Raw genomic sequence first — 25,743 nt, forward strand, 5'->3', positions numbered from 1 at the left:
TCTACTTCATAGGGAATTTTAGTAGATGTCATTAGCCAAATACCTGTATGACCTTCACACACTGAGATCTATGAGAGGCAAGCATTTATCTGAACTCCTTTCTGGGAGAAGATTTTAAGAAATTAACCCAGTCTCTTACTATGTATGTTCATAATACTGTACAAAACTATGAAATTCCCAGGAAAAAAGCCCTAGGTCCTACTTTCTACTCCTCTCTCTGCTCATGCTGCAAGCTGCACCCCATGGAAGCTCCGAGCCCAAAGCAATGCCAGCAGCAGTGGACGGCTTTGGTCCAAGGACACAACTTGGGGTAAGTGGTGAGCTGTGCCCTGATACAAGAGGGGAGCAAATGCACCCACAGCTTTGCATCCTAAATCCATACCCCAGATCCTGGACCGAAGACAACCCATCTCCCAGAGGAGAGCCTGGCTCTGCTGTGGTCAGATGTAGGTCTCACACAGCAGCAGTCAAAGGGGAATTCTTCCTGAGCCATTTCAGCGATGAAAACAAAGAGCTCAGATGTAATTCTAAAGTGGTCCAAGTGCCTTCATCTGCATTTGTGGAGGGTTCTGCTTAAAAAAAGCAACAGGTATCAGCTATTATAAATATCATGGCCTGACTTCTTCAGGAGAGAAAGGATTTGCTGTGAGAGCCACATGCCTAAAGCACCTGCGTTTATGCCCAGGTGGGCAGAGGTCCCTGGCTCCTGGCCAGCAGACTTGGGTGGGATTCATTACATCATGGCCCTACTCCTTTTAAGATCCAGGAAGGAGCATCAGCTCCTTTGGTTTCTGTGCAGGTGGTGTGGAGAAGAGAGAGGAGTCCCTCTAATGCTGCTGAAAGGAGCTGGAGGCTGTTGGAGGAAATGTGACCTTCCCAGCTTCTCCATCACTGGATTGACCTGGCTGCCTGGTAAAGCTAATTGTTACAGGTCCTGCCCTACAGTAAGTGAGTGTTTTTAGTCCATTTAGGTAGGAGTGGGTTGATTTACCTTCCTCCTGTCTGTTTTGCCCCTGCTGAGAAGGCAGCAGGAGGGTTTCAGGGCACACAAGGGAACATAGGCTAATAGATTAGCTGGGACAAGAGAAGTTTCATTGGCAAGGTGAAAAGAGGCATGAGCTGCAAACTGAGAGGGATAAAGGTATTTGTTCACTCTACTGGCTTAGGAAATAGCCAGTACACTCACAACCTGCATTAATCCTTGGGGTTGGTGGGTCCCACCTTAAAACGAAGTGCAGCCTAACAGTTCTATCAAAGCAAGTTCAGAACTGATTTTCTGGAGCACTCCAGAAATCTGCTGTGCAAGGCAAGGACAAATTCCTGGTCCCAGGGAAACAGAGAGAGGTCCTGTTGCTTTTCAGTGAAATACTGTCCTGTCTCAGCATAGTCCTCCCACCTTGCTCTCTGGGCCATTTCAAGCAGGGCTGGCTAAGCACTTGAGCAGCATCTGTCTGAAACAGCAGTGGGGTGAGGAGGCTGGCAGCTGTGTAAAATCTCTTCTATCACAGCTGTAAAGGTGCTGCCCTGACTTTGATTCAGGAGGCAGAGAGGAGAAGCTCAGAGAAGAAAATACAGTTGTGTTACCGCGCCAAAGAAAAGATGGGGTGATACATCAGGTATTTATTCCACCCTCATTGCCTTTTACTAGTTTGTCTAAAGATCAAGTCCATTATTTGAAAATTGATTGCTGGCTGCTTTGGAAGGCACCCCTCCCCCCCCCCCCCCATGTATTTGTCGGTGATTGTCTCCCTTATGTGTATTTCCTTTAGACAAGGCAGACTTGCTCCTGTTGGCCTCTCTCCACGGGTCTCATCTTCCATACACCTCTCTCTGGCTTTCTACCCTACTCTGAACTTCCCAAAATCTCCTGCTCTTTTGACAGTCCCTCTCCAGCTCTGTTAACTTGGATATCTTCCTCACCTTCTTCTCCCAAAACCTCCTACAATCACTTTGATATGTGGCATTTTTCCTTTTTCTGCATCATAATTGTTTTCTTTTTCTTTGGTGCATTTGGGTACCTTGTGGCATTCCCAGACATGCTTCCAAAGCCACCATGGTTGGTCTCTGCTCAGAGACTGTCTGTTTTCCAAGCCCAAACAGAAGCAGCCACCAGGTCAGGCAGTAGCTCCTGACCAGGGCTCCACAAATCGCAGCCAGCTGCAGATCAATGGCACTGCATCGATTGCACTCGCCCTCGGGGATGGGAATCCATGAGACTATTGGAGTAACATTTTAAGCCATCAGCTCTAGACATGTATTTTTTCCTCTGATCAATGCCAGGGTTTCCCTCAGGACTCGCATCCCAAGGCAGCTGCTGGATGCTTGAAGTCCTCCCGAGCTCCAAACAACATTGGATAACTAAAAGCATATCAGCTGGCACAGTGCACATTGCTTTTTAAAATGAACAGCACATTCACTTGACAAGACACCAGCCAGCCAGTTACCTCCATTTCACTGCCAAGCCAACCTCCCCTTAGCACAGTCCCTCCAAAGAACTGTAACAGATACAGCAGTCACAAGGAAGCTTCATTTTCCCTCATTTCTCCATTCTCAAGAATGGAGATGATGCTGCTTCTTTTCTTCAGCTGTCTGAAGATGGGGATTCGGGGCAGCCACGTCTGTGAAACTTTTTGCTCTGGGCTTGTAAGTGTCCTGATTCAGTCCCCACTGCTATGCTTGTACCTCATACCTCATAAAAAAGGGAGATGATTTAATTTTTCCCATAGCTCTACTGATATGACACAAAAAATAAAGGACTTATTTAATCAGGTGTGAAAGCAGAAGATATCCTGGGTAAGTGAACACATGTTCTCCAAGACATATAATGCTCTTTTAGGAATAAGAGGTACCTAAGTGCTTTGAAGAGAAATGATGGAGCTTTCCAGAATGCTGGATAATGTGTGTGTAGCAGAAAACTTATGAAATTTGTATCAAGAGCACAAAATGTATGAAGTTCATTCAGGCACCTGCCCATTCACACAAAACAGCAATCCTCTCACAGTTATTAAGAACCCCTAATTTCCTAATGGGATTACTTAGGAAAACATCCCAGAGACAATAGGGCAGCCTTTATCAGAGGCACAGGGAGCTGGGAGGCTGCGGGGCAGCTCTGCGGAGCTGCCTCTGTGCCACCCCCACGCCAGAGCACTCACCCTTAACTTAATTCTTCCCGACAGCTTCCAATGTAGCCCTGACTGTGCCAGGGCTCTCAGCAAATGCCATCTCCCTGTGCAGCTCCTCCTGTGCTCAGCCCCACAGAAGGAGAGGAAATGAGAGGTGTTGTACTCGTAATGTGTTGCTATTTTGGTGGGATGAGCACAACCAGGATGTCTGTCCTCTCCCTGCACGTGCTTTGCCAAGGGATAGTCTGGCTGATTCCAACACCTCATGCATGGCACAAGGTGACACTCGACACAAGGGGGCTGGGGAGCCTGTGCTAACAACAGCTACTGTTGATGGCAGGGGGCTTGAGCTGGCTTGGGGGGAAAGAGAAAACAGAACTCATCATTTCATTGCTTCAGTGGGGCATTTCTACAGAAATATTTCCTCTGCTCTTACACTGAAATGATGCAGCACATTAATTTTGGGCTTCTAAACGTGAGGTCTGAAGGAGGCAGTCCTTTAGTGACAGCAAACAATGAATTCAGGAAGCAGGACAGCACGACACCTAAAGCGAGTCTGCTCTTCAGCAGGAGAGCCAGGAGCTGAGTGTTCAGCTCCAGGCTGCCATGCCAAGGTCTCCTCAACCCACAGTCCAATTGTGGCACAAGAGTTAGAGATAAGGGACTTTCTTTGCCAAAGCCATGGTGAAAAAAAAGATGGACATGACACTTACTAAAGGAAAACACAATGCTGGTGGGGAAATTCAGACTATTGCACCACCCCTCCTCCTGAGCAACCCACAGCAGTGCTGGTCTGAGATGTGCCTCTAGGGAATGGGGAAGGAACGGGGACAGCAGGAGGAACGTGTGAGCTGTGCTCTGTAGATACAGCAACCCGAACACTTCTGTAATTGCAGTATTTGTCTTATTCTTTGTCTCTGCCAAGAAAGGAGCAGTGCCAGCTCTGCTGGTGCCTGCTGAGGAGCCCTAACACAGCTCCACCCGGCTGCTGCAGGCACGAGGCAATGCTGAGAGGGTGCTATCAGGAGCAATCACTGCTTTTGCTCTTAATGCTGTTTACTGTAGTGCCTAACAAATCGAATTACATGCTAATCAGCACACCCTGCCTGCTAGATCTATGCCAGCCCTGGCTCCTTTGCATTGCACTCCTTTCTGTGCACAGCAATAATTCACTGAGCATCACAGTGCCATGGGCTCCCAGGCTGGTCCAAATTTTAACCATGTCCCTCAAGGACAGATCAGGTCCCCACAGAGGAAATTCCCTCAGATAATGCCCATGCAAGGTGTATGATGTGGACCAGCAAAGTAAATCCATACTGTCGGACACTGCACTATCATTGTGCCACCTCCCAGTCACAAATGAAGGGGTTTTCCCAGCAAGAAGTATCCTACAGTCCCACACTGGAGCCAGGAGGGTGGCAGTACTATTCTGGGTGCCAGACTCTCCCATGGTGGTCTGTTCTCAGGACAGGATTTCCAGCAATAGCCTTCCCACAAAAAGTTAAAGCCCTGCCAGCTCACACCCCATAGCTCACACAGAGGTCACAGAGCTGTTCACTTTCGTAAGTCTGGCCCCATCCTGGGGTTTTTATGAGTTGTCCTTCTCCTGTATGTGACATCAGGGGACACTCAGACTGATGGACTGAAAAGCTGAAAGTCCAGATGTATGTTACTGCCCTCAAAGAACAAATTTCTGCATTTACAACAAGTAAAATCCAAATTAGGTTTTGAAATAAATTGGAATAAAAGGCAAAAAAGGATTACTTCAATCCTAAGGTTAATAGTATTCTGTATCTTTTATCATATCCTAAGAGTAATCCAGTCAACCTACTAAATAAGAGAGAACTCTGCTTAACTCTGCCCTATTTTCCATTCCCAATAAAAAAGTCAGAACCATTTTCTGCTTCCTCTCCAAATAGCTGCTCTTTTAAATTAGGACTAAAAAAGTTGGAAAGCTCTTTCCTGTTTTGTAATCTTGAAAACTACCAAAGAGTCCCAAGTGCATCCCTTAAGCAGTGACAACAGCCCTTGCCATCCCAGATGTCCCCAGTTAACCCCGAGCAAAGGTCTGTGAAATTCTGCCACACATAAAAACATACAATAACCGTACAAAGTTAGTACCTAGAATAATGAAGTGGAACTTTTAATGACTCTGTACTATAGCTATGTAAGCCCTATTTTTTACTGTGGTATTTCAGCAGCCAGATAAAGTGTCCCACCAACCTCAGGAAATCATGTGTGGTCACAATGACCCTGAGCCACCCTGGGAAGCCTGCAAGGATTGCTTACACACACCTCACTGCTGCTCAAGCACGAGCTGGGCTTAAAATATTCCCTCAGGAGGGGCTCCGTGCTGTCTGCCTCAGCCCAGCAACATGTTTGCTTTCAAACAACCAGCAATTAGTTCATTTTCAATTAGGAAGTGTACACTGCATTAAGCCTGTGAGCCTGTATTTTCTGCAGGGATTCCCTGTGGCTCCTCAGCTGAGCAAGCAGCAGCTTGGGGATGGGCAGGTTATTAGCATCTAAAAATTGCTTTCATGCATGCTGAGTATCATCTGTGAGCCCAAAGTGGGGGGCAGCAGTAAGGGCTGTGAAAAGGTCCTGTGAAAAGGCACATTTCCTCCCAGGTCAGCCACACAGCCAAAAAACCTGGTTACAGGCAGGAGCTTTAATAAAATACTTCATTTTTAAGAAACCTGACAGAGACACAGATTGCAAAATGGGGAGATGGGTGCAGGTCGCTTTCTTTTGACAATTTTTACTTATTAATAATAGTTTTCTGTAACACAAGGACCTCAATTATTCCCCTCCAGAGCAACCCAAATGCAGTAATACATCATTAGCTTTGGTGGCTTCTGTTCCCCACTCTGATTAATTGTAACCTTTCCCAATATTTGATCGTAAATGAGAGAGTATGAATTGAGAAGCACAAATTAAATTAACGTGTCAAGGCAGCCTGCAGAGCCAGTGCTCCAGACAAATGTGAGCTGGGCTGAAACTCAATCTCGAGGAGGAAGCAAATGTCTGGGATGGACTGCTGGCAGCATAAATTGCTGAGAAATCCTCCCTCCTCTGTGAAGTGAGAGGTAAAAATGATGTTGGTTCTCCTTCAGCTCACACTGGTGCAAGTTCCTGCTCCTGAGGCAAGTGGAAGGAGACCAACACATATCCGTGTATCTATATACCTAATATATATTTAACAGATTTACTGTATTTAATAAAACTATTAAAAATGAGGGAAAATGTTTGGTTTTTTTCTTTAACAAGGAACAGCAACAGCAATAGTTTTGTATTTCCTTTCTAAGGATGGTTCTCAGCCTCTTGATGGGGACCCTCTGCTGGCTGCAGTCAGAACATGAGTTTCTTTTGTAAAAAAAAAAGAAGCATGCCCTGACTGCAGGCTTACATTTTTAAGAAGAATTTATCTCTATTTTTAACTGAAAACACAGAGAGCACTACCCTATTTTTCAGGAGGTAAAACCAGAAGCTATACCTGGAAAAGCAGAGTGAACCGAATGAGAAGACAATAAAGTTCATGGAAAGACTCTTAAAAACCACGCTGGTTTCAGGTCAGGCCTGACACACTACTGTGACAAAAGGAGAAATCCTGTTTGACTTTCCAGATACAATATTCCTAAATACCTTCCTAACTCCCAGAGTATCATTCTGGACGGATAGGATGGAAACAAATGGGAGACACCCAGGAATCAGGGGCAGCTGCCTGCAGAGTGCCTCAAACCAGAGGTAGGCGAGTCCTGTCTTGTATTTATTTATTCATTTACTGGTGTTATCTACAGGGAGATCTCATTACTTCCTTAGATACAAGTTTTTGGTTTTGTCACGGGAATGGACAACGCCCCATGTAGGTGAATACCAGGCTGGCTCACCTGTCTAATGAGAGACCCCATTTCCTGTGATCCCTGCTCATCCCTCTGCTCCCAATTATGACTTGAACATTTTGATTTGGGAACAATAAATTAACACCTTGGAAAATGTTCTCACATACTCTGCTAATGATGATTTTAAACGTTGACCCTCTGGCAGCAACAAAAAGAACCCACAAATCCTGAATAAACCAAGTCAGCTCACATTTTGAGTCTTTCACCATTCTGCTAAGCTCTTCTGCACACAAATAATGTACTGATAGAAATTAATCACCTGTGACCACATCATTTTTTCCAGGGTATTTTTTCAGTTCAACTGAAGTATAGAAATACCATTTTCAGTGCATGCCTGTGTGAGTTTTAGAACGAAAACAGGATTTTAGAATGAATCAATAGGATTCAACTTACTAACACAGATTTTCAAGCTGTCTGGTATTTTTTTCTATATGGGACAGTCTTGTAAGTCATTTAACCACTATTAAAATACATGCCTTAATCATGGAAAGAGAGGTACTGATGGACTAGTCCAACAAAAATGCCTCTTTCCCAAAGCCCCTCATTTACCCTGCAGCATTCTGCTCATTTCAACCTTAGGTCAAATCAGCAAATTGCTCTCAGAGTTTCTGTGTCACTGCGCAATACAATAAAAATACATTTAAACAACTACAAAGAGTTGTCATTGTCCATGACTCTTTTCAATCCCACAATACTTTGTTTGTGGTTGAAAATGCCTTCATTTGTCACAGCACAGCGGTGTGTCTCTTGATAGCTCGCCCATGAGATATTTAATAGAAATGCACATCTGAACAAAAGACAGGAAAAAATAATAACAAAAGCCAATGTATGCTTCCAGAGAAATAGTAAAAGCTGGTACAGAGTGGCCAAACTAGGATTGATGTACTCCAGGGAACAATACTCATTCTTCTTATTGAAAGCTACTCTTGTACGAGGACTCATTTCCACACACTGACTGACATGTGCTTTCCTAATTTAGAAGTCTTGTGATTCCCAGTGGATTTTAATGCTCAGTAATTTTCAGCTGAGTAGCTTAAATGCATATATTGTAGTCAGTCACTCTCTATTATCTTATACACATGCACACATAAATAGCAACGTGGACACGGAGGTTCGTGCAGGGAATTAGTCTGAAACAGCTCTGGGCAGATTAAAGAGGAAACCCCCCCCTCAGCCCCCTGAATCCCTGGAGATAACTCTAATAATTTCTATCCCTAGCAAGTGAAAAGATTCCAGATTTGCAGAAGCAAATAGTCCTCTGGGTGCTCAGCCTGAGATAATTAATGGTATTAACTTTGTTAGGAAATGCTGGACATCCACAGGGAGAGGGGATTAAATGAGGCACCCATTAAATGAGACACCCTGAGTCTCAAGTTACTCCTGGAACTTCTGTGGTAAATTCTTTTGTTCTGAGTTGATATTAGCACTTTTTAAAGACAGCTCTATACTGTTCTACACCAATGGATGCAGGTACTCTATTTCTGTGTTTTCAATTAGAAAAAAATAATCAGTAAAAGGAAATAGTACAAAGTAAGCAGAAAGATCAGACAAACCTGCAGGAAATACCAAAACCAGAACTGTGAAACAGTATATAATTCTGAATTTTAGTAAATATGGACATTCCTATTGGTTAGGTAACTGCAGGATAAGAACTGCAAGGATATGAAATTCTGTATTTATCAAAAGACTTATGAAAGTGCTTGAAAAACACTTGGAAAATTGTTCTTATCAATCGTGCACCAGGTTACACCTTCTTTGCATTTTGGGCCACATCCTCAGTGGGGTCCACTGGCAAAGCCTCAGCAAAAGAGATGGACTGGCCCCAACTGTAGCACAGTGGACACTAAAACATCTTGGGTTTGCATGTAAAGCTTTAGTTTTAACTTTCTGAAACTGAGTTTCCTCCCCAACACTTGATGGTAGCTGCAAAGCTGGCATTACAAATATACAGAATCACAGAATGAAGGCTTCCAGAGACGGTGACTCCACCACCTCCCTGGGCACCTTACTCCAATGCCTGACCACTCTTCAGTTAAAACATTTTTTCAAATACCTAATCTGAACCTCCCCTGGTGCAGCTAAAGGCCACTTCCTCTTGTCCTTTCAGCTGAGATACAGCAGAAGAGACCAACCCCAGCTCACTACAAACTCCTTTTGGGTAGCTGTAGGAGTAATAAAGTCCTCCCAGCCATGCCAGGTCCCTCAGCCACTCCTCCTAGGACGTGTTTTCCAGAGCCTTCCCCAGCAATGTCCTTTCTGAAGCGAGGAGCCCTAAACTGAACACAGAGCTTGAGGTGCAGCATCATCAGTGTGACCTCAACAGTGACCAAAGCATGGTAGGCTGCAGTAGGGCTTTCCCACAGCTCCCTGAATGACTTATCCCAGGACTGCATGGTTTCTCACAAGTGCCTGTAATTACTGGGGATGTATGCTGATAATTTTTAAAAGACAGCTTTTTACTTGAAAAAAAAGGAGGCAAAATGTTTTCTAGGTCTAGAAACCAACTGATTTTCAGCTGGTTGCATCCATGAACACATCAAAACTGCATCAAGTAGGGGTTCCAGTGGGGCGCCTGCCCCAGCACAGATGATTTTACAGCCCCCAGAGAGTGTCACAGTGACAAGCACGAATGGGACTGGCTGGGAACACACCCCTGTGACAGCATCACGTGCCACTGAAACAAGGTAATGACACCGGGGCTCTGGAATCGACCTCCTGCCACAACTCACTGGTGTGTTTGTATTCAACACACTTCATTTTCCTACAATAATATTCACTGCATTTCTTACTTTACTTCTAAAACAGTACAGGCTGTGCTGGCTCTGAGGAATTGCTCTATTACCATAACATTTGTAAAAAAAGGTTGCTTTCCAATGAATGATCAACAGCAACAGATGCTTCATTATTCACTCCTTATTAATGGCAAGCCTCTCATAAGAATATTCTTTAGGATGAAACATAGGATCTGACCTGTGTTTGCCAAGAAATGGTGCAAAATCAGTTTATTTGGTATGTCAAAATACCTTTAAAATGCAAACAAACATATCTATAGATAAATGTATCCACACCAAGTGCCTGCAAGATGAAAATCATGCCTGTTGTTATCACTGCAGGTTCCCTACCTTTCTGTCTGGTTTTACTCTGCATTGCTGTAACATGTAATTGAAAGGAAATATTTCCACAGTCTACAATAAATCACAAATGTGTAGAGTCTACCTTAAATTTTTATTCCTTACATTATTTTCTTGTCTTTTTTTTTTTTTCCCCCACTCTGCATTGTGCTGGAAAACTGGTCTGAAAGTCAATTCTTACCCCGTTACCTACTGAGTTGCTGTCAGGCCATACTCTGTTTCCACATTAAAAATGAGAACTGATCCCTTGAAGGGTTACTAGAGCTTACTATTTATTACCTCCTTCAGGAAGTTTACCATAAGCTCTTTACACAGAACATGGAATGTTTATAAAGCAGTGTCTGCTCAGTCCTCCTCCCTCTGGATCATCCCCAGCAATCAATAATTGCATCTGAGGAATTCCTCAACACCGATTTTTTTTCAGAGCTAAGCGACCCTGCCATGCAGACCTTGTGTTTTCCCACCTTCAGACAGCAGTTTGGAAATGATGGGTCTCACCTGCTCTCTACCTGGGAGGTAATGAAGACTCTTTATGCCTTATCTCTGAAGCTGATATCAAAGTTTTCAGACCAGCCACAGAAAAGCAAACAAAAACTACAGTAAACTGAATGAAAGAACTCACACATTTTTATCTCTGGGAAATCAGTACAAATCCAGAAAGATGAATGATACTGTGAGGTTTCTTATTGTTTTCCACCTTTTAAATACCAAAAATAGAAATGTTTTTTGACTGCAGGAAGGTTTTGAGCAACTGGAGAGGTTACTGCATCTCAGATGGCCACCACTGCCATCCTCCAAGAGATGCTGCTGCTACAGGAGGTGGCTCCCATCCCTTCCTTCCAAGGAAGGATGCACACATGTGAATCACTACATTTTGCTGGGCCCATCCATACCCTGTTTCTGGGAAGGGCCTCTCCAGGATGAGGGGTTTAATCTAAAATGGTCCAAAAGGACACTTTTAGCCTCTCAGAAAAAACAAAAAACCAAGGAAAAGAGTTTGCCAGGTGAGTAAGTGAGCAGCTAAGATGACTCCCAGAAATCTTGCTCTGGAAACAGCATGAGAAGCTGCCATGTGACTTTGTGTACGAGCTGATTCAGCTCCCAAACTTTTAGACAATTATGTTAAAAAGCCACTTCTCTCCCAGAAGAAACACTTCTGCTGGAACAACATGGCATCATCGTTCCCCAGTCTGCACTGACTGATTCTACAGCAGCTCTCAAGGCTGTCTCATCGGGAAAACACCATCATAACAAGGAGTCTGTGAGAGAAGGCAAGATCTTCTCCAAGTAATTTCTGATAAATCTTATTTACCACCCAGGGCAAGATGCTGAGGCTACACAGAGGTGAAGAACTTGGCCATCATCTCTCAGCAATCAATGGTTCACAGATCCCCGAGGTTCCCATCCTGCTTGGTAAAATGGCGCCAGTGACCCATCAGATTCCAACCCCTCTGTTTATATTTAAATGTATACATGTATATTTAAATTTAGCATATTTAGATCTGAGATTGCAAGTCCTTCTTGAAGGCTCAGCATCAAAAATACACCATCAATTAGAAGATAATAATTAACAGAAAAGGACATCTCTGCATGCTGACTCTGATTGCATCCACTGCTGTTTCCAGAGGCAGGGAGATTCATTAATTCATTCATTCCCCACTTCGTTACGGAATGACTCCAACAAAGCTGCTGATACAACTGGGAAATCAAAAGATGAGCCAGGAAAGTGACTGCAAAAAAATGCATTAAGGGAACATGTGTGGTTATGTCAAGTGGTGGGGCCAGAGTCAGCACTTCAGGAAAAAAGGGACTGCAGAGTTGCTGGCTGAGAGGGAAATTAAATGTGCAGAAGGAGCTCAGATCCTAACAGAAATATTTTCTTACCAGAAAAAGACGATGGTTTCTGTTCTAATGAAATATGCTGTCCTACAAAATCTCTCATTTAATTTTCACCGTTTTCCTCTTGTACTTAAATATGGAATCATGTAAAACCCAAAAGCTATTTAAGATATAGTTAACCCCCCAAAATGTCAATTTAGGCTTTTTCTCAAGTTTTGAACATAAGACTCAATAAATACCCTGGTATTTTCTGTTTCAGCCGATCTGAAGATTGTCTGTGCTCTAGGTGGGCATCTGAGATGACTTGCTGTTTGCTCCATGGGGCAATAGAAAGGTTTCAGAAAGATGACTTTAGAACAGCCATGAGACTCAAATTGCTTTGAGACACCACAACTGGATGACCAGAACATCTTTTTACACCCTACCCCTGTAATTCAGTCTCTCCACTCCTTGCATCTGCACCCTGTGCACCCACCCCGGTGTGTGTAACTGAGCCTTGAGCTCAGCCATACTGACAATCCTGGCTCTCTAAATTATTTCTACCTTCTTCAGGATAAAGGCAGGAAGATGTCCTGAACTGCTTTAAAAATTATTATGCAAAGCACAGTGGGCTGTATAATACCTTTTCCAATAAAACTCCCTTTTAGTACTCTGACAGCAATCAGCTGTGTTATTATAACCATTCTTTCTCCTTGTAACACTCAGGCTGAATGTTTTAAATGGAAATTACATCATCTTGTCCCCCCGTGTTTCTTACTTGTGGCGTGTCCTTGCAAGTAACCAACGCCCAGGATGCCAAAAGCTGAAGGCTCAGCTCGCCCACATAAGAGATATGATATGAATAAATCAGTGCAAAGTCCATGTGAGCTCCTTCTCTCTCACTAGCAGGGGCTCAGGCTGGAAAAGCTGGATCTGCACTGGAGCTGCCATGCAGCCTTTAACTACCCATGGTACCATTTTAAAACATCAGTTCATTCAGGGTATGGATTCATTTTTTAGAATAGCAAATATGCAGCTGGGTACCTACAGTGAAATGAAAAAAAGAGCGTATTTACTGGGGTGGTGTGACACTTCCTTGTAAAAGGGTTTGACTTATTGGAAAGGAGTTTTGAAACTCAAAGGAGATGCCAGAATGCTAAGAGTTCTATTTTAAGGGTCACTCTCAGCCTGGTTAGGGCAAATCTCACTCCTGAGCACCTGGATCACAATCAAACCCAGAGCAGAGCTGGGTACCTGCTGCTGTGCATTTCGTATCTCCCCAAACTCATCTTCAAAGCTCATCTGTCTTTTCCCCACTGCAGAGCTGTGTCATCTCAGTCTCGGGCTTTCTGGAGCATCATTTGGGTCCTGATGCAACTGCTGTTGGCTTCAGGGGGAGAACTCTGACCCAAGAAACAGCCACTTTCTTCTCTGTTTCCCTCTCCTGAAAACGGGAAGAATTGAAAATATAACCCTCCCTGGTGGCAGCATACCCAAGAGGAGGGGAGGGGGCACACAGCTGACTTTATTTAAGGAAGCCTATTTTCTGCTCTCTTTCTTTGCAACAGAGGCCAGAGGAGATGTGGCTTCCCTCCCTCTCCTTTGCTGCCACTATCTCCCATTTCCCAATGGAAACCAAAGTGCCCCTTTATCAATGTTTTCTAAGCCAAGATTTTCTAAAGCTGGAAGAATGAGCTTCACATTATCTGGTCTGAATCCAGCAAGGCTTATGCTCATCAGAAAAGGAAAAGGAATCAAAGTTTCCGACTTGGAAAACCTCTGAGCCAATATTTGTAAATAAAGTCTAATTTAATTACCAATAGATGTATTTTTCAGCTGTCCAACTCAGAGAGAGCACAATCCCACTGGGATGAAGCAATCACACTGTTTAACATGCAAAATCACTGCTCGCCTACCAGCTTATTAATAGGCAGTTTTCTAATTCAGAGGAAAAGGCAAAGGAGAAGGGCAATAATCTGAACACGAGCATCTGAAATGATCCACTGAACTCTGCTCCAGCAAGAAAAGACTTTCTGCTTTTTTTCCCCCCTCCAAGGACAGCTTTCCAGTGCTGCTGGCATCCATCACATGTGCAGAGGCAAATGCTTCCACACTTGGTAATAATCAGAGCAAGGGAATTATGGATTGGGAGGAGGAACTGCAGGGTTTTTTTCTCTCGGCTAAAGGCGTATTTCAACCTGAAAAGCTCGAAGGGAACTCAGTAGTAGCTTCCTTCTCCATTTCCACTTTCCAAGCAGAGCCAGGACATCCTGCAGATCTTCCACATCACCCATTTTTCCTGGGCTCTCAGTTTTGCCATGCTTCTGGCTCCATATGCTGAGCTGGGGCTGGCTCCCAAAGGACTAATTCCATCAGCTCCTGCCTATCCTTTCTACACCACTCCTTCCTTCCCTGCTTATGCAAAATAACCTTCCAAACTTTATCTCAAATCCACCTTCATCACTAACTCTGTCCCTACCTACATTGTCACCTCCGATTAGCAAAAACAAATTTATCCCACTCTCCCTTTTGGAAAATAATACAAGATCTAAGAACTATCCTCAACTGAAATTCCTCATGGTAGCAGATAAAAAGGATGTTCCTTAATGTAGTCATGAACTGAAATCAATAAATACATAACAAGGCAATACAGAGGCAAATTTGGGCATTGCAAAGATTAGGTAGGAAATTTAGATAAACTGTGGTTACAAGGACAGAGTAAAGAGCAAATACAAACGTGAAAGATATAACCAGAATAGAACATTAATAAATGATTAACATGGCAGGTTTTAGGACAAGTGTTACAAATTCTGTATCTCTATAAAATCAGCTTTCGAAAGTCTAAAACATTAAGGCTTAATCAGAGTACATTGTTTTACAGATGAGATATCACCAGTCAGTTAAATTGCAGGAATGAAAGTGGGGGTTTAATTCAAGCTTCTCTAGGGAAGAGATTTGTTTGAAAGAGGTCAATTAAGCCTTCCACTCCAGTTAATCCCTTCTGTTTATTTTAAAAAATTGGGAATAAGGAAAAAAATTACAATAGGCCAGCAAAGCAAAATTTTCCTATAGATGCACCAAAACAAAAAACTGCAGGTCAGCTTGCTTTCAGCTGGGAGAAACACAGGCAGAAATTGCAATCAGTCTGCATTTCATACGGATGCATCACGTGGAGATGATTCAGACCGAATTATTCTCCAAATTAGCTTTATGAGACACTCTCCTCCAAGGAAGGCAGCAGTGCTTGAATTGTTTTTGGTAGAAGTTAAAATATTAACTTACAAGTCTCATTTGGAATGAGTCTCTGTGCAGAAGAACAGAGGGCAGAAGAGAGTGGACCCTCAAAGAAACTATTTCCATTATTTTGCATTTTCCTTCAGAAGTCAGCAGCTGCCCCCAGCCCCTTTTCCCCACAGCCCTCGAGCTGTTAATGGCACTATTTACATATATTTCCTTTATGCTTCTGAGTCACCACTGGTCATTTAGGTCAATATATTTGTTTTCTCTGCTCTTCTGAATATTGATGAGTTTCAATCTTTTTTCCCTCTTTCTTTGGTCCTACTGCAACTCCTTTCTGAGCTTCCAACAGCAAAGCAGCAAATGCCATGGAAAGCCCCACACTGTGCTGCCCATCTGCTTCCCGCTGCTGCCTTCCTCCTCACCCCGTGATCCATCTGCTCCGCGGTGCACCTGATCTTTGTGCAAAGGCCTTCTGTATGTTGAACACTATCTATGCTGCTGAATCAGAAAACAGGAAAAGCAGCATTATCCCCTCCCAGAGCCAGCACTCTAGGGCTTTCTTCTGTGCTTTACCAGCACCAGGCTCTTTTTCACTGGGCAGGTGAGGAGCCACCACCGCACCATGACATCCCCCAACCAGCAAAAGCATCAATTTCCATTTCCCTGCCGAGACAGCAATTGCATGGAAGGGTGCTCCCAGCGCTGAAGAAAAAGCCCTTGTGCATGGGCCTGTAATACGGATGCAAGGAATAGACAATCCCTACAGGGAAACCAGCACAGGTCAACAGCGTGGTAGGGAAGACAGGAGCCTGCAGTGGGAAATGCAGGAGTGGTGAGGGCAGGACAGGAGGCACAAACACAGGAATAGTGTTGGGTTTCTCTGGGAAGATAAAAGCAGCGTGGAGAAATCAATGTGAGTGGCTCCTAGAGGAGGGGAGGCTGAGTCAGAGGGGACAGATGCAATAGAAAATTCAGCAAGGGAGGAGAGGCCAGGTGAGAAGGAGTTGAATTAATCGAGCAGCTTTGACTCGATTTGGTATGGAAGAGGAAAGGCAGCCCAGCAGCTCTTAAAGCAGAGGGAGGAGGATCTGATCAGCCATGAGGTGAAGTGATGGTAGCACAATTAGCGTGGCAGCAGCTGCGGGTCCCCTCTGCTGTGTCTGCCCTCTGTATTCCTCCCAGCAGCCTGATCGCTCAGAATGAGTTAATTAGACACAGACCTGTCAGCCCTCTTCACAAATCCATAAAACTCCTTTGGGGTCAGCTCTTTACCCCTCTCTCTTTTCCCATGGAAGCAAGACTTTATGAGATCAGTAACATCCCATCTCCATCCATTGCCTCAGAAACATCTCATTTATGCAGGAGCAATTAAAGGGGTTCACTTTCTGGTAAAGGACTTCCACCACATTAGAGTACATGTGCTTTGTCCCAGGCTCTGCCTTCTTTAAAAGGAAAAATCTGCTTTCACAGCTGCCTCCATGGAAACAGCAACTCTGTGGTGCTGGCAATGCTCCAGGCTCGATGGGCTTGGTTCAAACGTGGAATTCTGCATTTCTTGATTGCAGAGTGCCAGGATCCCAGAGCCCAGCCAGGTCTCCTCTGGCTTGTTGGGCAGCACCAGCGAGGTTCCTGTGGGTCAGATCTCACACTTGGCAACATCAGTGCAAGCCTACTGCGACGGAATGCTTGGGAGAGAAGAGGAGTAGGCAACGCTTTTAACTCATGTCATTACCTCTGGCAGTGCTGATGTGGATCCTGGACTACTGAAGTAGCTCATGGAGATGGAGGTAAGTGCTCAGCTTCCCTCCTGCAATGGGCTTTGAGACTAAAAACCCAGTAAATGTAAATTAAAATAAAATTCCTCCAATTCCCATTTTGAAAAGCTTGCTTCCCCTTGTGCTGTGCTGGACATCCCATACGCTGCTGCATCCCCCAGCAAGGTCACAGCTGGTGGCAAACCACAGCAACACCTACTGCACTCCTGGGCTCCAAAGGAGGATAAATTACTCCTCTGGCCCCCTGAATCCCCTAATCTGCAGCTTTCAGACTATCAAAGAGGATGCACAGCAGCTGCACAACCAGAGTGCAGGTAGAGAAGAGAGGATTTGCCCTCTGGCTTGGGAAAATTAGTCCCCGTGTAATAAAACACATAGCTCTTCTATAATCATTTGTTCAGCTCCATAAATCCCAGGGTATAAATCAGGCTGTCGGGAAGAGCAGCTGTGAAGGAATCTCTGCAGAAGGAAAAAAACCCAAACCTCTGTGACCACGTCCAGCATCAGGGCCTGTGGCTGGGGAGCCGTGCCGGGGGCCATTCCCAGTGCTCCACGGGCTCCACGTCCCTTTGCTGCCTCTGACTTCAAAGGAGCTGCTCAGTCGTAGCTCTATAAACACCAGCAGAGTGGGGCTCAGTGGCAGCTTGTGGTGAGTACCAGGGAAATTTTTTACCAGGCAAATAATTGCCCTTCAGTCAACAGTACCTGTTTAAATTACTGTTATTACGGCAAAGATATTGAAATTGCTAACATAAACACAACCGAGGGTTGCAGGTGCTGTAGCTTTCCACCAGTGAACATTTTACTTGCTGCTAAATATTTTCCCTTTCAATACAGGAACAACACCCATGGTGGCCGATACCCAGCGATCCGGGGATTTGCAGGAGGGTACCCTGCAAAGGTAGGTTGCAAAGACAGAGCTGGTGAAGGAGGAAAAATTCATACAAAGGCCCCTGGGAGCTCTAGAAGGAAAGGCTGAGAAGGGAATTCACCCATTCTGCTAGGAATGACTAAAAACAGTTACAGAAAAGATGTGAAGGGAGACCAAAAGAACCATCCCGTCATGAGTCAGATGAAAACTGAAATATGTCTTTTTAACAAAAAGGACATGGCACATTTATCAAAAATACTGTTTTGGAGAACATGAAAAACAGCTGGAGCAGAAGAAGCAGGCCCAGAACTTTGCAAGGTCTTATTCAAGGCAGGGATTTAACAGAGCATCTTTAGGAGTCTCCTCACCACCATCTCTAAACACTCCTGTATTGGTGTCTCCCAGCGCCTCCTCCAAACACTGAGATGTGAACACAGACCTGGGCCAGCACAACTCAGGTTTTTCTTTCCTTCTCTGCCAAGAAAGCTGTCCATCCTGCCCAGGTTTGTTGCTCAGAATCCCAGACCCAGGAATGGTGCTGAACACTTCCCAGATGCTGAAGCCAGAGGAAAGAAGAGGTATCTCCAGCAGGACCACACCCAAGGGACCCTTAGCCATTGGCCAAGGGGAGGTTCAAGACCCATCCTCACCTGACACTGCGCTGGGTACCAGGAGCCCTCTGCATCCCACAGGATGAGGCCCCATGGATTAATCCATGGCATCCTGCCTCGGGGAGTTATGCAGATGATTCAGTCCCATCAGCAACAATAAATTCAATGAGCAATGGTATTTCCATACACAGGGAAAAACTCTGAACGCGTGGTAAAAACACCACTTGTGCAGACAGGGAAAAGATCTTGTGTCGACACAATGATTCACACATCACTGAAGCCCAAGTAACTGCAAAACCTGGCCCAGAATACCTTTTACTTGGCTATGTCCTGGTATTGCAGAGGATTTATTAAAATACATTTCTAAACCAGACATCTTAACACCACCAATCCCAGCTCCACTTAAGGAACTATGCTGGTTTAACGCTTCTGAGGGGCTTTGTCTGAATTTTGTTTAATGGATGCCAAAGAGCCAACCTCATCCCAGTTATTACAAAGACTGCAGGCTCTGCTCCCGGGGAAGATCTGCATCCGCTGCACATCCAATGCAGTCCCACCCCGAAGGACTTGCTGCCTACATGGAAAAAGGCAGAGCAGGGAAACACCGAGTGGCACAAGCCCCATTCAGCTGCAGGGTGAAGTGATTTGCCCACACCACCCCAGGAGCCCATGCTGGATTTCAGACCTTTGAGACCCCTCCTCATCACATGAGCATTTCCATGGGAAATCACAAGCCCATAGGTGGAGGCACAGATCAGGTCTGATGCTGAGGGGGGGTTTAAGCCCTGATCCTACACACACACAGGCATAACTTTATTCCAGCTGTTTGGTCTTATAAGGTTTAATGAGACTATTCCTGTACTCAAAGCAAAGCAGAGTAAAGCTTGCAAAGTATCAAAGTTTGCAGGACCAAGGTCTCGTTTTCCTCCCTGAGGCAAGAAGTTGCTTATTTTGCCATTGGTTTTCCTGGAAAAGTAATCATTTTTTTGGAGCTGCCCTTTGCTGCAGGTTGTAACTATTTTGAACCTTTTCAAAATGCCACTGCTGGAGCCACTTTATAAAGCGCCAATAAAATTAATATTAAAAATGACTTAGCGCGTAATTCATGGCCTCTAGAAACCATTTCTTATTCGACTGGCAAACCAGCCAGTCATGCATTTTACATTGCTTTCTCATTTTCCTAGCTGTGATGCACTGCTTTAGGAGCAGCGGAGCTGTGCTGCACGTGTCAGTCAGACAACACACAGGAGACACCCCAATGCCAACATCAATGCAGCAGAATCAGCTGGGACAGGATGCAGCCGTTTGCTAGCTCACATCGGGGGCAAAGCGGGCAGTTACAACAGATTCACAATCAGGCTGAACCAGCCCAGGGGACAACCTCTGTAGTATCTGTCCAGGTACAAAACGTTCTACTTCATCTTCCTATTTGTTTCCTTTGGGTACATTAGCCTGAGAATTTATGGCAGCAATGTTTGAAAAGCAGTGGATTTAATGCAAGTATTAGAGAAAACCCCTGGGAAACATTTAGCAGAATAAACTCAAGAAGTGGTACCAGAAACACAACTGAGAAAGCTTGTGCTATATGCAGCTATGGTATGAGCATCCACTTAAAGGAATTAAAGAGTTGAAATGTCTCATAAGAACTGTCTACAATATGCCACAGAGGAAGATACATAAATCAAATTAAAAAAACCCAGATGAAAATCTAAGTCTCATAACTGTTCAATCCTTTCAAAATAAATCCAGGTCAACAATATATTTTATACCAAATTAAATATGTTCAAGTTGATTAAATCAACTCAGTTCTGAAGCCCCTGGTTAAAATAAGAAGGACTTTAATTTTAAAATATTGGTTCAGACAGCCTATACTACCTAATTTGTGATTTATACCATGCTTGTGGACAAGGTCTCACACAGAGAGAATGTGGACGAGATATAAAGAGACTCCTGAAAGCAGAAACTTGAAGGCTATTCTTAAAAACAGGGGGAAAAGAAAAAAGAAGGGAAACCAGCTCTACTTACAGGTTTTTATTATGGCAAAGCACTGCCCAGTGTCTCCATCACTTCAACTTGAACACCAGGCCTTACCAACACTCCCCTGAAGAAACCAATAAGCTCTACCCCTCTTACTCAGCTTTACAAAGTTCAGCCAATTCTCCTAATGTAGGTTACACCAGAAAGGGAATATTGTAATTCTTTCTCAAGAGATTTGAAGAATGGAAACACAGAGTAGTTTAATTAATGTTAAATAATCAAGTTCAACTTCATATAATTAAATTTAATCACCTATCAGAGTTAATAGGCCAGAAATAACAAACGGCATGAGAAGAATGAGAAACCCAGTGCAAAAGGTCCCAGCGTCAATAACGTGCTTATTAAAGTACTGAAGTTTGGCATATGTGCCAGTAGGAAAGTGGAGTATTGAAGACCCACACCCTTCTGAACAAAAGGCTACCAAGGGTACAGCAGAAAAAGCAAGACAGTAGAAATTCAAGCTTCAAAGACTTTCCAAGCAGAAAAACATCTAACTTTGGAAATGTCTATTTTTTAATTAATTTCATGAAGACTGAAGGGTGAAGGCTGAAAGCAAGATTCCTGAAGCAAGGAAGAAAACACTTTGGAAGCCAAGGATACAATACGATGTGCACATAACAAAAGGCAAAACTGATGATAACTGATGATGATTTTGCTGGAATCACGCAACATAACCCTGATGACTACTGCAATGAGAGGTCACCGTAAAGAAGTTGGTAGAATACATCAGAGAAGCACATGTAGGGAACCTCAGCTCTTAGCTCAAAGATCCCAAAAGATACAAGAGGCTAAAAAGAACAGAGAAGAAGAATGAAGGCACTTGCCTGTTTTGCTTGCTGCCTTTTTGCTGATGTTACATGCCGTTTCTTTTAGGGTATTTGAATTCTTCTTGAGTAAAGCAGTGATTTAAATTGCCAGAAAGTATTGTTTACAGTAGGCTCAGAGCCATGTCCTAGAAATTAGAAACAAAATGTTGTAGTCCTGCTTATTAAAGGTTAATTTGTCTTCTTTTCTGCAGTATTTTTCCAATTATACACTGACATGAGACAACCTTTGTCATGGCAAACGCTGACTTGAAACAGAAGCAGAGCTTATTCCCACTGAAACCATAAGACACAGGTATAAACTTCAAACTTAAGACAAAAAAAAAAGCTATTCGAGATCAGCAAATAACCATTTCCAACTCCACCTTCCGGCCTCAAATGCAATCATTTTTGGAGTAGGAATGTATTTAGCATCCTCAGCAGCCCGCAGCACATCCTCCTCCTCTAAGTAACTGTACATTCCCCAAACCGAGCCCGAGTGGCAGCGGCTGCAGTGGGATGCTCCCCTCTGCACCTGGACGCAGCCGCCGGCAGCGCCGCTCCCAATTCCCCCCGCCAGGGCAGATTTAATCCCCACCCATCTGGTCCCCACGGGGCTCCGCCGGCAGAGCCGCTTCCCACCCTCCCTGCGGGAGCTGCCTGACAGATGCACAGCGGGGGAAACGGAGCCTCCTCCTGCGATTATCTCCTGCTCCCTGGGAAGGATTTAGTTCATTGAGGCTGCTGCTGAGAGCGCTCAGTTTACACGAGCTCCGTGCTCCTGAGATACGAGCCGGGGGTGTGTGTTTGTTTTGAACTCGGGTCAGGTGAGCCCGCGGGGAATCATCCCGTGTGTCCTCAGGAAAAAGGCGCAAAGCCTGAAGGAGCTCACAGGTTTCGGATGGTGACAAGATCTAGTTTAGCTGTCAGACTTACTCATCTGCCCCCCAGGATAAGGCTCCACGGGGGGGTTCTTTTATCGCTGTATTCTCAATCTTGAAATTACAAATACTGACTCTCACCCTGCCATCAGAAGTACAAAGTACATCAGCCCACGTGCCCACAAATAAATACCTACACACGCATGTAACAGCACATACATGTATGTACATACACTCATGCATGACTAGATACAGCTTGAACCGGCTTTCCCGAGCCTGACCCTGTGGCTTGGCTTCATTCAACATTTTCTCCAGCGCCAGAAGTGCATAAAGCCATTGTGAAACCCCAAAATCAGAGATTCCCTATCACTTCATTCCAAGATACTGAGCTTCAAAAAAAAGCCGAACTATTGTGACCCTCATGATCTCCCACTGTATGCTCACAGTGCAAAAATGAAAATGCAAGTTTTGCTCTGTTCCTCCCTAATACTGCCAAATTTTGTAACACTGCAAAGCCCCTTTTGCTGTGGTGATGTCCCCTCCACCACAGGCAGGTATTTACAGCCAAACAGCCTCTCACATGGCTGAGCCCCACCGAAAGAGGAATGGGGGGGCCCTGTGAGCCCCAACACTGCCAAGGCACCTCTGCAGCAGGAGCTGCTCCTGCTGTGGCTCTGCAAAAACAGCAATTCCCACGGCTGCTGTGTGCCTGGGTGCCTGCAAGCCCCTCCCGCGAAATTCATGTCTGATCAGCCGTGAGCTGACACAGAACTGCTTTTTTTCAGTGTCACCACTTTATCTATCTCCAAAAAAAACCTCGCAGCCTTACTACCATCAACACCTTCAGCTGATAAATTTGGCTGATCTGGGCCCACGGGTTCAAAAGTTCTCCAAGGGAGGGATGAAGATATAAACAGAGCATGAGCACTTAAGCCTCCTTAGGAAGTCAGGCTAAAAAGAGATTTGACTTTCTAAAGTGCCATGATACAGTCTGGTAAGATGGTTTCAAGACATGGGTGCAGGGCAAGTAAGGGGATCACCACCTCTGTCTGCGCAGCAGTGAAGGAACCCTTTCACTACATAACCTGCACAGAGCTTGCAGGGGAGCACAATTAAAACATTTTAAGATGTGGGGAAAGGTGTCAGGCCGGGCTGGGGGGATCTCCACAACTTTAAATCAAGCAGGTTTAAACAGACTGGATCAATGGGTTGAGGAAAACTGTGTGAGGTTCAACAAGGCCAAGTGCCAGGTCCTGCACCTGGGTCACAACAACCCCATGTGGCACTATGGGCTGGGGAAGAATGGCTTGAGAGCACCCAAGCACAAAGGGACCTGGGAGTGCAGCTTGATAGGCAGCTAGATATGAGCCCAGGTGGGCAAAAAGGACAAAGGAATCCTGGCCTCTCTCAAGAATAGTGTGGCCAGCAAGACTGGGAAGCAACTGTCCCCCTGTACTCGGCACTGGTGAGGTCACACCTCAAATTCTGTGCTCAGTTTTTGGGCTCTTCAATTCAAAAAGGACATGGAGGTGCTGGAGCAAGTGCAGAGAAGCAAAACCCTGGAGAAAGGTCTAGAAAACTTGTCCTGTGATGAGGGGTCGAGGTAACTGGGGTTGTTTAGTCTGGGGAAGAAGGTGCTTGGGGAGGGGCCTCATTCCTCTGTACAGCTACCTAAACAGAGGTTGTAGTGAGGTACCATCAGTCTCTCCTGCCACGTCTGACGAGAAAGGATGAGAAGAAATGGCATTATATTGTGCCAGGGGAGATTCAGATTAGACATTAGAAAAGATGTTTTCACTAGAACAGTGGTCAGGCATTGGAAGAAGTTGATGTGGTAGTTACTGCCTTTGGAAGTATTCAAGAAGCATCTGGGTATGTCTGGTGGTTCGGGTCTGATTATGGTGGTGTTAGGTGGCTGTTTGAACTAGATGGGTGATCTCAAAGGTCTCTTCCAACACTGATGATTCTGTAATTCTGTTAAGCCAGAAAATAGTGGGAAAAGTATTAAAAAGTTTTAAAAGGTGATTCTGTAGCCAAGAAGTTCCTATGGATTGAGAGAAAGCTCAAACATCCTCAACGTGTTGGGGATGCCAAAATTCCAGATTTCTGCACTAAAGAGGAATGTGCTCTGTTACCCTGCCAGCATTATATATTCTTTCAGCAATGGAGACCTATTGATTTAGTAGCACCAGAGAGATGTTAAAACACAGAATAATACAGTCAAGCTCTGAGAAACCAATGTCCTGATGCACACTGTTTACCTCAGTCCCCATGCATGTGAGCAGCACTGTCCTTTCCATCAGGCTTGGGATCAGGTGCACTGGGAGGGCTCCCTCTCTCCAGCAGGGCTGGGTGTTCTCAGCTTCAGCAGGGAGATGGGTCTCTGCTCCCCTCTTCCACACAGCATGGAGGGAACAAGATGAGAGCCATGGAATTAAGTGAAGGTAAACAGAGGATCCTGCTGGGGACCAAAGCTTCGACCTGGGAGATGTATCCCAGAGGTGGTGCCTGAAGAACCTTGGCTGGGTCTTCCTCAAAGCCTTCAGCGATTTCCTGGACAACTGAAACAGGCAATAACCCCCCAATTTCCACTGCGAAGATGAAGACCACTGCAATATGCGATGGCATTACCCAGTCCCCACCTGTACTCCATATAAGCCACAATAACCATCCATGCTGGCTCCAGGATGCAGCACCACTGGCATCTCATTTCCCTCCTCCTCCTGGTCTTATTTTGTTTATAGAACCAAGTTTGCACTCCCTGGTGCTATTTTTGCACTGTTCTATGACTCCTTCCCACCCAGTTATTCACATAATTACAGCCACCCCAAGATTATGTTAATGGTTTAAGTACCATGTTGAAACACAGAGAAAACAAACTGGAAGCTGGGCACGGAGCGTTGCCTGTTTTCCCCAAATTAGAGAACAATTCTCTACAATTACTGTGTCCCCATCCCTGTTGTAATTAACACAGTGCAGTCAAAACCAGCTAATACGAATGGTGTTAAAAAGGTCTAATTTGTCTAAATAAGAGAGTCTATTAGTGAACAAATCACAAATTGCCCCTAGGAAACAAGACAACACAGGGAAAGTTGATATAAAAGCATTTTCTGAAGACTTCAGATGTCACCAATCTCAGTTCAGCCCCACTGTCAGCTCCCAAGCAGAGACTGAGGATGGGTCTATCCATCCACAAATAATGTACTCAGCTCAGTCTGAAGTCTTGGTTTCCAACTGTCTCCCTTGCACTCCTATAGAAACAGAAACTTTTTCTTGTGAAATACTGACAGAAACAATGCAAATTTGGCAAAAAGTTTGGAGTTTTCCTCTGGGGGAAAAAAACCAAACAAGCCAAGGTAAAACCAAACCAAACCAAAGATGGTCAGCTGGGAAAACGTCTGGGAACACCAGGAAAAGTGACTGCTCTTACAGAGTGCTGTGTGTCCCCAGGCTGCCAAGGAAGAGACAGCTAAGCAGTATTTGCAGAATTTTCCAGTTTTGGGGAAAGCTGGATTTCAAGCAAGTCCCTTTTTCTTGTAGGTGCATACTTAA

At 44.7% G+C, this 25,743-nt stretch overlaps 1 protein-coding gene across 4 annotated transcripts in view; it reads right to left on the bottom strand.

Annotated features, from left to right (window-relative positions):
* The window catches only part of PAK5 (p21 (RAC1) activated kinase 5), an 87,576-nt gene that overhangs the window by 39,131 nt on the left and 22,702 nt on the right, over positions 1-25,743 (bottom strand). Inside the window, exon 2 of one of the 4 annotated variants that reach the window (XM_069008974.1) lies at positions 21,332-21,459. The exons of 2 other annotated variants lie outside the window; for them this stretch is intronic. Coding sequence is in view for 1 of the 2 variants with exons in the window: in XM_069008972.1 (XP_068865073.1) it covers positions 383-410 (28 nt within the window). In the remaining variant the exon portion in view is untranslated. Of the gene's footprint in view, positions 1-382; positions 586-21,331; positions 21,460-25,743 lie in introns of those variants that run through there. One more of the 4 variants, XM_069008972.1, reaches the window with a different exon arrangement.

This window comes from Aphelocoma coerulescens, chromosome 3 (genome assembly GCF_041296385.1).
Source record: "Aphelocoma coerulescens isolate FSJ_1873_10779 chromosome 3, UR_Acoe_1.0, whole genome shotgun sequence".
NCBI classification, from domain to species: Eukaryota; Metazoa; Chordata; class Aves; order Passeriformes; family Corvidae; genus Aphelocoma; species Aphelocoma coerulescens.